This window comes from Lissotriton helveticus, chromosome 6 (assembly GCF_964261635.1).
Source record: "Lissotriton helveticus chromosome 6, aLisHel1.1, whole genome shotgun sequence".
In the NCBI taxonomy this organism is placed as follows: domain Eukaryota; kingdom Metazoa; phylum Chordata; class Amphibia; order Caudata; family Salamandridae; genus Lissotriton; species Lissotriton helveticus.
In genome coordinates, this window is record NC_136067.1 from 1,220,459,807 (window position 1) to 1,220,473,025 (window position 13,219).

A 13,219-nucleotide genomic window follows, 5' to 3' on the forward strand; every position below is an offset into this window, starting at 1 on the left:
CGGTTACACTGCTCCCAGCGTAGAATAGCACGGTATTATGGCGAGGGTGGCCGCCCTGGCCGCTCTCTTGCACAGAAGCTATCGGAACTGCGAAGCCAGGAAAATATAGCTGAACTTATTGACGAAAATGGGGTAGCCCGCCATTCATTCTGTTTTAATGAATAGCGCATTCAAGAAACACATCTGCAGTGTGTAGACAAATCCATGTATGTTATCTAGTTACAATTAGTGCAAGTTTGAAAGACAAGGAGGAAAGCTTGTTAGTGAGAAAAACCTTGAGAAACCTTCTGAGTATGTAATTGTATCATCGTGCTCTAAGTTGATTGAACAATCTTATGAGAACTGTGTGTAGGTGGGTAAAATGTTAGTTTTGTTTTCTTTATAGTGCAGAGCGGAACTGAGCAGAAAAGGACCGAATATTAGAATTAGAACAGAGCAAAACATGAGAGCTTAGAGTGCTCTCTTAGTGAGACGACTGACTTGTCTTTGTCTTTTCCTTTTACATGACCCCATGCTGGATCGTTTTCTGATTGTATGACTGATATAATTTGAATCGCATGCTTTTTGAAGCATACACAGTCTTATTCTGATGTAATACTAACCTGACTTTTGCCTTAAGTAAACCATTATTTTTTAACATAGCTTTAAATGGAATAGTATCTGTCCATGTTGTGAAGCGAAATGAGATTTACGTATTATTGCATGTTTTAGATTTGTTGACCTAGCTCAGTTGTGGTGGAACTCGATCCATCTGATAGTGCTTTATGGTCCCTGAAATTAGCACATAGAAAGTGCTACAACCTGAAGCACTATAAATGTACACCCCCCTTTAAACAGTTTTTTTCACAAGCATAAAACCAATATAACTACAATTAAAAAACTAATTTAGACAAACTTGGACATCCTTGCCAATTCAAGGCATAATTAAGTCAAACGGGTAAAAAAAGGCTTTGCTGCCATAGTTATTAGTAAGCAACATTATAATTATGCAGTTAAATATAATGCCAACTTCTGCCTTACAGTTCAAATATGGCATAATTGAGAGCCAAAATACCCATACCGAATAGTCATTTTGGCTGCTGAAAAATAAATTGTTGGCAGAGATGGTAATGACCATGTTGCGCCTTTCAAAAATGTTATACTGCAGTGAATAACATTTGAACACATTAAATCTTAACACAAAAAAAAATATTTAGCCGCTGCCTTTATTGCTCTTAGTTGCATGCAATGTATGCATGCTGGTCATCTCCGCGATGTCCCTATTTAGGATGAATACTCGTCTTTAAAACATTTGAATATTTATTTTAAAGCCTTCCAGGTACATTTGCATCTTTAGGTCAACCGTTCTATAATTACGCTTTTAATATTTAGGGCCACAATCGGGTTGGTATGGTAATCCTGTTTCAGGTGTAAACAGATTTGATTCAGAATTGCACTAGAAGTGGAATTAGCAACAGGACAAAGATTGTTTTTTCATTTATTCTCTGCACACATTTCTCCAGGTTAAATCTGCTAAGTGCACGTAGGTACAAACATTGTATGGGCCGATTTTGACAGCTTGAAATGGCGAAAAACATGATTGTATAGTGTTATACTATGATATCTTAAGCTGCAGAATTCGGACTGACATGGTAATACTGCAAAGTGTAAAATCTGAAACCTCTACTATTAATGGTACTACACAAAAATGCTTTGAAGAGCAGACTGAACATAAAGGTGTTTTGATGGCAGTCAAAAGGTAAACCAAATTAAATATCAATTCAGTTTTTACATAATGTATAGATGTAGTCCCTCAAATTAGTTGTTTTAGGTGTCTGAATAATATGTCCACGTGTAACATATTCAAATTCCTAGGGAGAATTCTAGACATCAGGGAAGAGCTCTTTCAGGTGCCTCCGCTTACTTAAGAGCACCTTTCATCCTAAAGGACTTTCCTCCAAGAGTTCTGGCCACTTTGGCATGAGAAGGAAGGGATCACCTTCAGCTGGCACAGCTGGCTGAATATGGTATCTTTTCTGCAGGGGACACTCTTCATTTTAAAGTGCTTCTAATGAATGGTGTTGGTGATTAACTATTTTATGCCACACTTGTTGAATAACTGCCTGTGTAGGGAGTTCTGTATTTGTGATGATTTGGGTCTCAAAACAGACTCAAACTCTGCCTCAGGGACTAGTAGAATATCAGAGGTACATCAGTTACTTGTTACTTCTTACTTACAGCTTACCGTTCTAACTTATTTCTTAAGACTCCAGATAGATTGGGTTACCTATCATCAAGTTATATTGATATTTAAAGGTTTTACAATATATATGTCTAGGTTAGATGAGACTTTAAGGTCACCTTTCTCCATTAGAAAGATCTCTAACAAGTATTAGTCTGCACGTATTTCTAACTTAGTTTCTAGACAAGTGGTTAAAATCATGGTCGGGTGGAGAAGTGTGGCTCCCCGATTAGAGCGGCAGACCCTGAGGCAGAGCTCTGGCCCGGGACCAGGGTTCAATCCCCGTCGCGGCAGGGTCTTGGGCTCAATGTCCTCGGACCTGATAATTCTCGCCTCAGTGCCTACTCTAATCATGGGTTCCACTCTGCAACTCTGGGCAATAGCTTGCTTAATCTCCACACCGGCCCTAACAACGCTAGGATGCCTGGCTTCACCTTGGGTGTGCCCAGGAGTGGACACCTCACAGGAACAGGCCAGGAAGGGTTCCACAGCGGTATTCGTACAGCGCTTAGAGACCCCTGGGTGATAGGCGCTATACAAGTGCAAATTACATTTACATTTACATTTACATTTGTTTGCTAATTGTGATTTTATAGTCATAATACAATTATTTTCAATAGACACAATACATATTTAATATTGGTTGAAGGGTATGTCAATGTTTTATCGTCACCTTCAAGTTCAGCTTATTTTTGTGTATTTTGGACTTTCAGAGAATGGGGTTTCTGCATCAGTTGATAGTTTGTTTTTATTCATTCTAAATGTGATTTGGACAACCAATCTATGTCTGGCACCTGACCAGGGGCTGGATCAAATTAGTGTATGTCCAATAGTACATGGGATAACTTTAACACAAGATAACTATGATTCAAAGAATGTAATGGACGTTGGGATGGAGTAAACAGGACAACTCCCAATATGTTTTACCAGACAGCAGTTTTCATTCTAAATGTATCAGTTCTTCACAATCTGAAGGATGTGCCACACAACATCCCAGATTTTAGCTGCAGACCATAAGCATCTGTCACAAATTAAAATTTGCATTGGTACCCGAGAAGAGTACTCAGTTGACCACTCAAAGTCACATCCTGTTTTATTAGATTATTTTGTAATATTCTCTGATCTGGAGGAAGGTAATTTGCTGCCATCCCAAATCCTGTGTTTTGAGGAACCTCACAAAGTAATAAGACCTTTATCTTTTAGATGGCTGAAATTCAGTAATTCAATTCAACAGGCTTCTGATTTCACTACCCTACATGTACTCCCTTAATTTGACTTGGGGCAGCAGAAGGATGAAAATGTCTGATTTTATACTGTGGTAGCCAACTGCAAGTTGCAGAATCTATTTGGGGAATAAGATTGATGTAACCTCCCTGAACATCAGTGTATGAGTCAGACACACTATTTCTCTAACTAAAAGTCCACATTTTGATCAGACTTTCTAAAGCCTTAAACTACATAGAGGAAATGTTGTCAGTGCTGGTAAACCCTGAAAATATAAGGCAATTTCCGTTTATTCCTCTCTTCATTGTGATACACAAGTGTGTGTCTACGCCTACCGGAAAAAAGCATCACCCATGTTGGCACAACCCTGTTCTGAAAAGTATATGAACAACATTGATCATTTTGTGCATTATATCATTTGGAGACATTGAATCAGTGATAGATGAAACCTTTCTTCACGTATGCTGATTTGCCAATATTATTTTTAAAACATAATTTTTCTTCTCATTTAAATTTACTTTTAGTAAAAAATGTATGATATAAACATCTGAAACAAAATGATTGTCTTGTTCTCTGGTCGTAATACCTTAAGGGAGATTTCCATGGATCTCAATGAGTCAACATTTTAAATACGTTGTGAAATAAATTGTAAGTTGAGTTTATACATCCCTAAATTATCTGCCAGTCTATGGCTTTTGGTGTGTATTGAGCGTTCCTTTGTTTGGATCTGGTAGAGGGAGATCTCGGGAGCTTGCATATACACCAGTTCATTATTTATTTTTTCAGACACTGACGATTTTCTCAGCAAATATTGACTGGCAAATTTATTTCCACCCCATCAGTTTAAGTTGGAACACATAAAAAGTGCATTATGGCTCAGGCTCTCACTTTGGATCATTGTGTGTACCTTAAAGCTCACACAATTAAAATTAATTAGGTATTAAAGCAAGATTATATGATTAGAGCACCAAAACTCATCAGGAAACTTGAATTTTAAAATACTGTCATGAAACAAATGTTTTAATCATTGTATGTATGTTAATTTAGGCATATTAAAGTTGAATTATTCCCCCTCTCAACATTGATTTCTGAGAAATGTAAGAAACTACAAGTAAACCAATGAACAGCTTCCATTAGTGCAGTTTTGTTAAAAAACTAGAACAGCATTAGAATTTTGCTTGTCCTTACTCTCAGAAAAAGAAGCTGGATCTGAATTGAGAAAACTTGGAAACTATATTTGCATTGCAATCTATTTAGGCTGGAATACACAATATTAAGTTGAATTGAGAACTGATTCCAACCTTTTGAACATTGGCAAAGGTGTGTATATCAGTTGTGACAAATGAAATGTAATTTGGCTGTTTTGTTCCAACATTTGGTTATTTCAGTTGAGATGTAGGTACATAATTTAGGAATCAGACCATGGGAATCATCAAAATGAAGACCAGAATATATGTTCTGAGAGCAATTGTACAGCATTGCACACAATATCTGTCACAACAAATGGCCATTTTAAAAATACATTTATACTTATAAGCAAAAACATTGTTAAGAACTCTGTCCTTGGGGGTCATTCATTAGAGTTGCTCCTAATTAAAATATTATCCTAAATGACCCATCTTAGATACTTTTTTAAAATGTTTAGTACAGAAATAAGCAAGATAAAAGAATGTACGCATATGTGATTGAGCTAGCATGTGTATGGAAACTCAGTTCCACCTCAGCTAAGAGTAACATATACATTCAATTTAACACTGGATATCCTCTTCATCTTCTGGCAATTGAGTTTCTGCAACAGAGCAGCTCTGAGCACTAGCATGAGCGGTAGAATTTAGAACTTCTTCAAAACTTGCTCCAACATTACTTGTTCCTCCAACTTTCGTCTGAAATGAAAATATGATAAATAGGTTAAAAGAATTCCACTAAACAAGGAGATTTAACTCTAGTTATATGGCTAAAGTTCCTGCCAAACTTAGAGACAATCCATTACTTCCCTAGATCTTGGGTCTTTCGGACTGCAGGATATTAAAAATGATCACTCTACAGTTTGCACCTCAATATTATGATCCGTTAAGATAACTATACAGGTAGTTTTGAGCTCACTGCCGAGTTCTATGCATAATTTACATTTTACAGGCTGAAATTCAAGCATGGTAGAATCAGTGGTTTTTTATTATTAATGTTCCACCCAACATTGTAATTTAACTCTCTAATTATGGCTGAAGTCTATCTAAAGCAATTATTCCGTGTGCTGTTTTACTTTCGGTTGCTGATACAGTAATTAGCAGCTCCAGTTGGTTAGCAATTATTGTGTATAAAAACTGTAGTTATTTGGATACATCAGTGCATTAATAACATTATTATTACAAGGGGAATACATGAAAATATTGAATTATGTGCTCGACCACTATATGGTCTTCATCATGCTAAATTGTTTAGATACCTTAAAATTAGAGGCATTTTTTTTTAAAGCTGCGGAGAAAATAGATGGACACAACCTCCCTCATTGATTGAGCATTTTCTAAAGCGATCTTTGGCATTGCATTTTTAGTATTTCTTTAACATATTTCTACGAGTTGATGTTAACATGTTGGGGAATGGAAGCCCTACTCAGGCACTAACCTCAGTCCTTCTCAGGCTCAACCACAAAAGTCACTAAATTAACCAGTGCTTGACCTTCTGGTATCTTGTCACAAAAATAGTCAGGCTTTGCTTAGAGGCAATATGTAAATTACGTATCCTGCACACAAACATTAATAATGTGAAAACACAATACAAGCATAATCCAAATACGATTTAGAAAAATAGAGTGCATTTTAATGAATTGAATGATACCACAACAACAAAAATCCAATTAGTAGGATTGGAGATAAGCAGCTTTAAATTTTTCAGATTATAGTGTGTCTAAGATCAAAAAGCGCCACTCGCGGTCATCTGTTTATGCTAGACCGGGAGAAAGTCACAAGTTCAAGCTGACCAGGATGGAGCATGGGTCGAATGCAGGGACCAGGTTAGTCTAGCTGAGTTTCCTTCTCAAATTCCGGCACATAGAGTTTGCTTTCTAGAAGAGGCTAGGAAAAGCCTCACAGATGGTCGTCTCTACTCAGACCATCGTCCTGAGTGGTCGATGGTCGTCGCCATAGTGTGAAGAACAGGCCTGTGGCATGGTCTTTCATCACTACAGCTCAAAGATCAGGTCGGGTGTCACAGATGGCCATTGCTGGAGCTTTGAGTTGGTGGTTTCAGTAGGCTGTCATTGATGTAGCACAAAGTTGAGATCTTGCATTGTTGGTTGTCGCAGGCAGTCACTGTAGCACGGAGAGCAGAGGGTCCAGGAACTCAGCTCTAGCAAAGGGAGCAGGGCTCATTCAGGTTCAGTTGTAGGTCCTGGCAGATCTAGTAAGAGCCGGTCCACTTCACAGTTGCAGGGTGGCCTCTTTACTTTTACTTTAAAATCATTTGTATGGCGCACGAATCAACCCCAGGGGGATCCTTCAGCACCTGAGAAAGAAAGACCCCATGTAGAGTAAAATCTTAGAATAGCCAGGTCTTGAGCATTTTTTTAAATTAAGGAAAGCTAGGGCAGGCACAGATTCGGTCAGGGAGGTCGTTTCAATGTTTTGGGGCCAGAAAAGAAAAGGCAAGACCACCCATTTTAGCTTCCCTTATTCTTCGGCTGCAGAGCAAGCTGCGATTACTAGATCTAAGTTGACGTCCAGGTTGATAACGCTCAATGCTATTGGTCATGTAAGCCGGTCGCGTTCCATGCAGGGCCTTAAAGACCATACATAGCAGCTTGAAGATGGCTTGTTTCCCAACAGGAAGCCAATGTAGTTGGCGTAGGAGAGGAAGAGAGGGGGTTCGTGCTGGTTTATTCAGGGCAAGAGGGGCTGCCGTATTTTGCACGACCTGCAGTTTGGATAACAAGTCTTCCCTGATTCCTACCAGCAAAGACTTGCCATAATCAAGGTGACTGATTAGGAGCGACTGAATGAGGGCCTTCCTGGTATTTAGCGGGATCCATGGGAAGATCTTTCTAAGCATCCGCATGGTTCAGAAGCAGGTTCTTGTGAGAGTCTTCACCTGTTCCTCCATCGATAGCTTATTGTCTATTCTGACCCTAGGGTCTTCGCCCATCCTCTTGGAGAGGGAGCTTCTTCTAGTTCTGATGGCCACCAGTCAGAGGCCAACAGTTCTTCTGCCTTGCCAAACAGCAGTATCCCCGTTTTGGAGGAGTTAAGTTGCAGAATGTTCTTCCTCATCCAGCTTGCTATGCTAGTCATACAGTTTATGAAGTTAGCTTTAGTTACTGCAGGGTCATCCTCTGGAGCGTGTATGTACCTGGAGCTCAAACTGGGGGGTCAACCAACTCTTGGAGTCACTGAAATTAGTCTATCTTGAAGGTAAACAGGTTCAGTCTTACTTCTCAGACAGCAAGGCAGTCCTCGAGCAGAAGGGCAGGGATCTCGCAGCAGGGCAGTATTTTCTTCTGTAATGTTCACAGGTCCAGGTGTGTTCTGAAGAGCTGAGGGTTGAATATTTATACTTTTGTTTCTTTGTGAGAAGACCCTGTCCTATCCACTACATCTGGTTCTGGAAAGTTCTTCCCTTCCCCTGTCAAGGTTCTAAGAAGTCTTGTGTGACAAAAGGCTAGTGTCAAGTTCCTTTGTATGTGCTGGAGGGAAGCTCTATGAAAGGTAAGTGGGTCAGGGACCAGATCTGCCCTAGCCATCCTGGCAGGATGGCCCACCCTGCCCACAGCTAATATCCTGTGTGTTCCTGTCTGGGAGAAATACACAAACCCCAACAGCAGAGCCATTCACTGTCATGTGACTTAACCCCTTCAGTGCTGCGCGAATTTCGCTGCAGTGCTGAAGGGTCATAAATCACATTGACTCATGACGGAAATGTTCCGTCATCAGCACCGGAGCACCGACGCTGATGACGGAACCGTTCCGTCATGAGCATGGAAGGGGCTAGGACACTGTCAGAAGGCACAAATGGCTAGGGCAAGAAAATGCCAAATTGTGACTTAAAATTTGACTTTTCAATTAAAGAGGATATTAAATTAAATTCTTTTGAATCTAAATAGCATATCTTTATCTGCTCCCAGTCGAGCGTTAGCACATAATAAATGTAACAAGACAACCCAGTTTTAGTCAATGGGAGTTATAGACCTTATAATATTGAAAAACAACTTTTGGAGTTTTTCACTACCAGGACATTTAAAACTTAAACTCACAGGTCCTACTTTATAAATACCATGCGCCCTGCCCTAGGAGCTTTAAGGACCTACCTTAGGGGTGACTAATAAGTTTTAAGGAGGATGACTTCGGTCTTACAAAAGATTTATTTTACCATATCGAAATGACATTTATAACTGCACTACAGACTGCAATGGCAAGCCCGAGGCATGTTTTAAAGTGTTACTTTAGAGGTTGGCACAATGACTGCTGCTGGCCCTAGTAGCATTCAATTTACAGGTTCTGGGTACATGCAGTACAATGTACTAGGGGCTTACAAGTAAATTAAACATGGCAATTAGGTCTAGGCCAATTCTACCATGTTTGAGAGAGAGAGCACATGCACTTTCGCACAGGTTAGCAGTGGTAAAAAGCCCAGAGTATTACTGCCAATAGAACAAACCCAGCAAAGCAGAAGGGGTAAAGCAAAATGTCTCTCTAGAGAGCACCAGGTCCAACACATATGGACAAGTACATTTTCTAAATGGGTCTCTTGTTCAATTTCCTGAGAGACAATAAGCAACATGATAGGAAAGTTGCATAAATAAATGCAATTACAGAATTGTCACACAAGTGCAGCTCCTGCACCCAGAGGCTAGGGAAGTGACGGGTTGTTCACATTCCAAGAGTCAAACTGTTAGGAATCATGTATTCACACTGTGCCCTATGCTTAAGGATTATTAGAAGCAAATAGAACTATCTCAGCATGTTTATCACATAGCTCTCATTTAATACTATTGACCTCATTCTAGGCTTTAGGGAAAGCTTTTGAAGAGACTTTTATTGTTTTGACATGGTTGCCAGTCTGATTATCTCTTGCTGTTGGAAAGACTCTGCATTTCTGACCTTATAGAATGAAATAAAGAAATCTAAGTGCTTATTTCTACGGTACTTGAAGCATGGTCTGATCTTTAAACACAGTGATTTACAACAGTTTGGCAGTTTTTTATAAAATAAATAGATTCACCGAAGATGCACCTATTGTTCATGTCTATAATGGTGCAGTGTCTGAAGAGATAACTAAATTATGAATATTGCTATGCATCAGCTGTTGTGGTTTAAACAAATGGGGGGGGGGGGGTGGGTACAGCTGTCTAGCAGACTGGCCTAGGTCATGTCAGAGAGTGGTTTTTGAGCACTAATGGCCCAATTACAAGTTTAGTGGCGTGGGAGTGGGCAGCCACACCACCGTCCGCTCCCGCACCACCAAACAAGAACGCCGCCCACATGTATGGCGGGTTTGCGGCTTGGCGGTCCCGTGGCAGTGTAGTACAAGGGCTCATGTGTGAGCCTCAGAACTGCAGCGCCCTGGGACTTCCAATGCACAATCCTGCACAGCATGTACTGTGCAGTCCATGCCATGCATGAACAGGGGCTCCATGCATCCCCATGCACAGGTGCAAGAGGGGGGGCCCGGTGTCAAACCTCTTTGCGATGCAGGCACTGCGTCGATGCAGAGTCGTGCTGTTTGTGTCAGGCTGCGCTGGCTGTAAGAATCTCTGTCGTCGAGCTGCCGCTGCTTCGAAGTTGAAAGCGATCCATCGGTTCAGAACGGCACAAAGTCACTGCTGAGTTGAAGTCAATGTGGGAAAAGTTGCAAGAACCCACTTCTGCTGCCCAGGACTGGAGGGGGCACCTCAGGCAAGGGCAAGACTCACAGATGGCAGAGTCCAGCAGCACCAGCACGATTTCAGGAAGTCTGTTGTGTCCCTGAGATTTCAGAAAACAGGCCAGAAAGCCCTTGGAGTCACTCTGGGTTCAAGTGAGGTAGGGCCAGTCCTTGTCTTCGCAGGGCAGAGATAAGCAGGTAGCAGGGCAGCTTATCAAAGTAGAGAAGCAGTTCCACGGAACAGTTAGTCAAGGCAAAGTGGCAATCCTTATGGCACAGCAGTCTTTATTCCAGCAGTTCTTCCCAGGTCCAGTAGTATACTGATTTGGTGGGGTCAGTGCCCCACCACTTACACCCAAATGTGTCTTAGAATTGGGGGGTGGTAACTTCAAAGCAGCTCCCTGTAGTACACAGGTCCACTTTAATCTCAACCCTGTCTGCCAGTCTATCCGTGTGGACTAAACTTTTCTTTGTGTGGGGACAGGACACAGCCTATTCAGTTATAAGTGTGAGCTCGCTCTCCCCCTTCCTGCCCAGCAAGGTTATCAGAATGTAAATGAGCCCTCTGTCACAACCACCCCTCCTGTGTTTGTGGTTGTCTGGAGGGAATGCACAAAGTGTAGCCCTCACCCAGCCCAGACGTGTATTAGAGACAGGCTGCAAGCACACATAGCTAAGTTACGAGCAGATAACTTTCTAAAAGTGCCATTTCTAAAATATCAATGTCAAAGATAATTTGACCATGAAAAAGGATTTATCATTACCAATCCAAAGATATGAAATGTGATTTAGCTACTCCTCTCTAATCAGGACTCGCAGCTTAAGTGTTTTAAGGAATTCCCAATGCTACCCCACGACAGGAGTACGCCTCGAAGCAGTGGAAAATGAATGTAACTGTTACCAGGACATGTAAAACCTAAAAGTTCACATCCTACCTTTTACTTACAACGTACCCTGCCCTTAGGGTTACCTGGGGCCTTCCATAGGGGTGACCGATGTGTAATAACATTGGAGTTTAAATCTTGGCAAGTGGTTTTAAATGCCAAGGCGAAGGGGCAGTAAACTGCACACACAGACCCTGCAATGGCAGGCCTGAGACAGGTTTGAAAGGCTACTTGTGTGCTTGGCACAACCAGTGCTGCAGGCACACTGGTAGCATTTAGAATACAGGCTCTGGGTGTATGGTGTACCAATTTACAAGGGACTTATAAGTAAACTAAATATGACAATCAGGTGTAAACCAATTAAGTTATGTTTAATGAAGAGAGTACATGCACTGTTGCACTGATTAGAAGTGATAAAGTGCTCAAAGTCTTAAGCTAACAAAAAGAAGGTTGGGAAAATAGGAAGAGTAAGGAAAAATGTTTGGAGTGACCCTACAGAGAGGGAAACTTTATATTTATATATATGTTACAGGGACATCATAGTTAGTAAATAGAATATTTTTCAAAAAGTAGAAAATCACTGTGTGAGTAGCTTTATGGGTTTGTGAGTGAGTGGGTGGGTGTGTTAATATGTGTAAGGGTAAGTGGGTAGCTGTGTGAAGGCTGTATGGGTAAGTGACTGGGTACCTGAAAGGCTCATTGACTGAGTGAGTTGGTGCATAACTGGTTGTATGGGTGTATTTGGGGTTTGGTGGTTCTTTGAATGATGTCATCAGTGATGTCAGTGACCATGAGTGATATAATATGTGAGGTCATAAGCAGTGCATTGCGGGGGCGCTAGTTATAGTTAGCTCAGGTAACAATAACTTCTGAATTTGACTGGTTTTGTACGAGTGGAATCGGAGCCTAATTATAATGTCCCTATAACCTTTGTTTTCTTCAGTGAATTTGTATGGTGCTTTAAATGTTATTTCCTAACTATTGCAAACCATGTAACCTTTTGTTTTTTTTGTGAATTTATAAGGTTTTTTGAGAAAAAAAATCCTAATTGTAACATGTAACATTTGTTAAAGTTGATGTATGAGTGGCTATATGGGCCTGTGAGTGGGTGTGTGAGTGGCTGGATGGGCCAGTTAGTGAGAGTGTGAGTGATAGTTGGGTCTGTGAGTAGATGTGAAAGTGGTAGAATGGGTGTGTGAGTGGGTGTCTGAGTGTCTGTATGGCTGTGTCAGTAGCTATGTGGGTGACTCCACCAGAACAGAACCTCACCTGTCCCTTTATCCAACAAGTGTCCACAGCTTTGCACAAAATGTCTACCCACTTGGGGTAATTTCTACTGGTTAATTAGTAAACGCTGCCTCGTTGGGTAAATGTCTGGTGCATATTCTACACTACAGCTGCGTGATGAACCACAAAGAAATGTTTCCAGTGACCTTTTATGTGTTTTGGCAATGTGAATTTTTCTCATGTGTCTTCATCCAGAAATCTGTGTTAACATGAATCCTCACATACAGAAGATGACAAGACTACAAAGTGGTAAATCTCCACCATAAAAGTGTACTTCCTCCTAACAATATGAAGCAAGTGCTTCTTTGTTTGGTGGAGATGTCCTGATAGTCCTAGGCATCAAGAACATGCCACCAAAATGGGCGGGAAACGCGCTGGGGCTTCTTGTTAAGCTGTCCATCATCCTGGCAAAAGGCGGGAAGACCGTTGCATACTACTATGGTGGGAAGGGACAAACGAGCGAAGCTTCCAAGTGATTGGCACATTTACATACTCCTAGTGTGCATTTCTGCAATGTGATTGCTTCGTGTGCCTCTTCATCCACAAATCTGTGATTACATGAATCCTGCTATATAGAAGACAAGACAATGAGACTACAAAGGGGCCAGAGGTGTTCCCCACTGCTCCCTTGGCCCCAGCCGGCTCTCTGCCCAGCACACAGGGAGCAACCAAAAATGCTGCTTCTTGTGTGTGGGAGCAATCATTTCAACTGCTTCCCTGCCCATGTGACAGCAGGAAGGGAAACAGAAGA

General features: G+C 41.1%; 1 protein-coding gene across 1 annotated transcript in view; it reads right to left on the reverse strand.

The window, feature by feature from the left end:
* Positions 1-1,258: 1,258 nt before the first annotated feature.
* Positions 1,259-13,219, reverse strand: part of TPD52L1 (TPD52 like 1) — a 957,427-nt gene continuing 945,466 nt past the window's right edge. Inside the window, exon 6 of the mRNA XM_078648935.1 lies at positions 1,259-5,328. Coding sequence (XP_078505061.1) covers positions 5,194-5,328 — 135 coding nt within the window. The 3' untranslated portion in view covers positions 1,259-5,193. The remainder of the gene's footprint in view (positions 5,329-13,219) is intronic.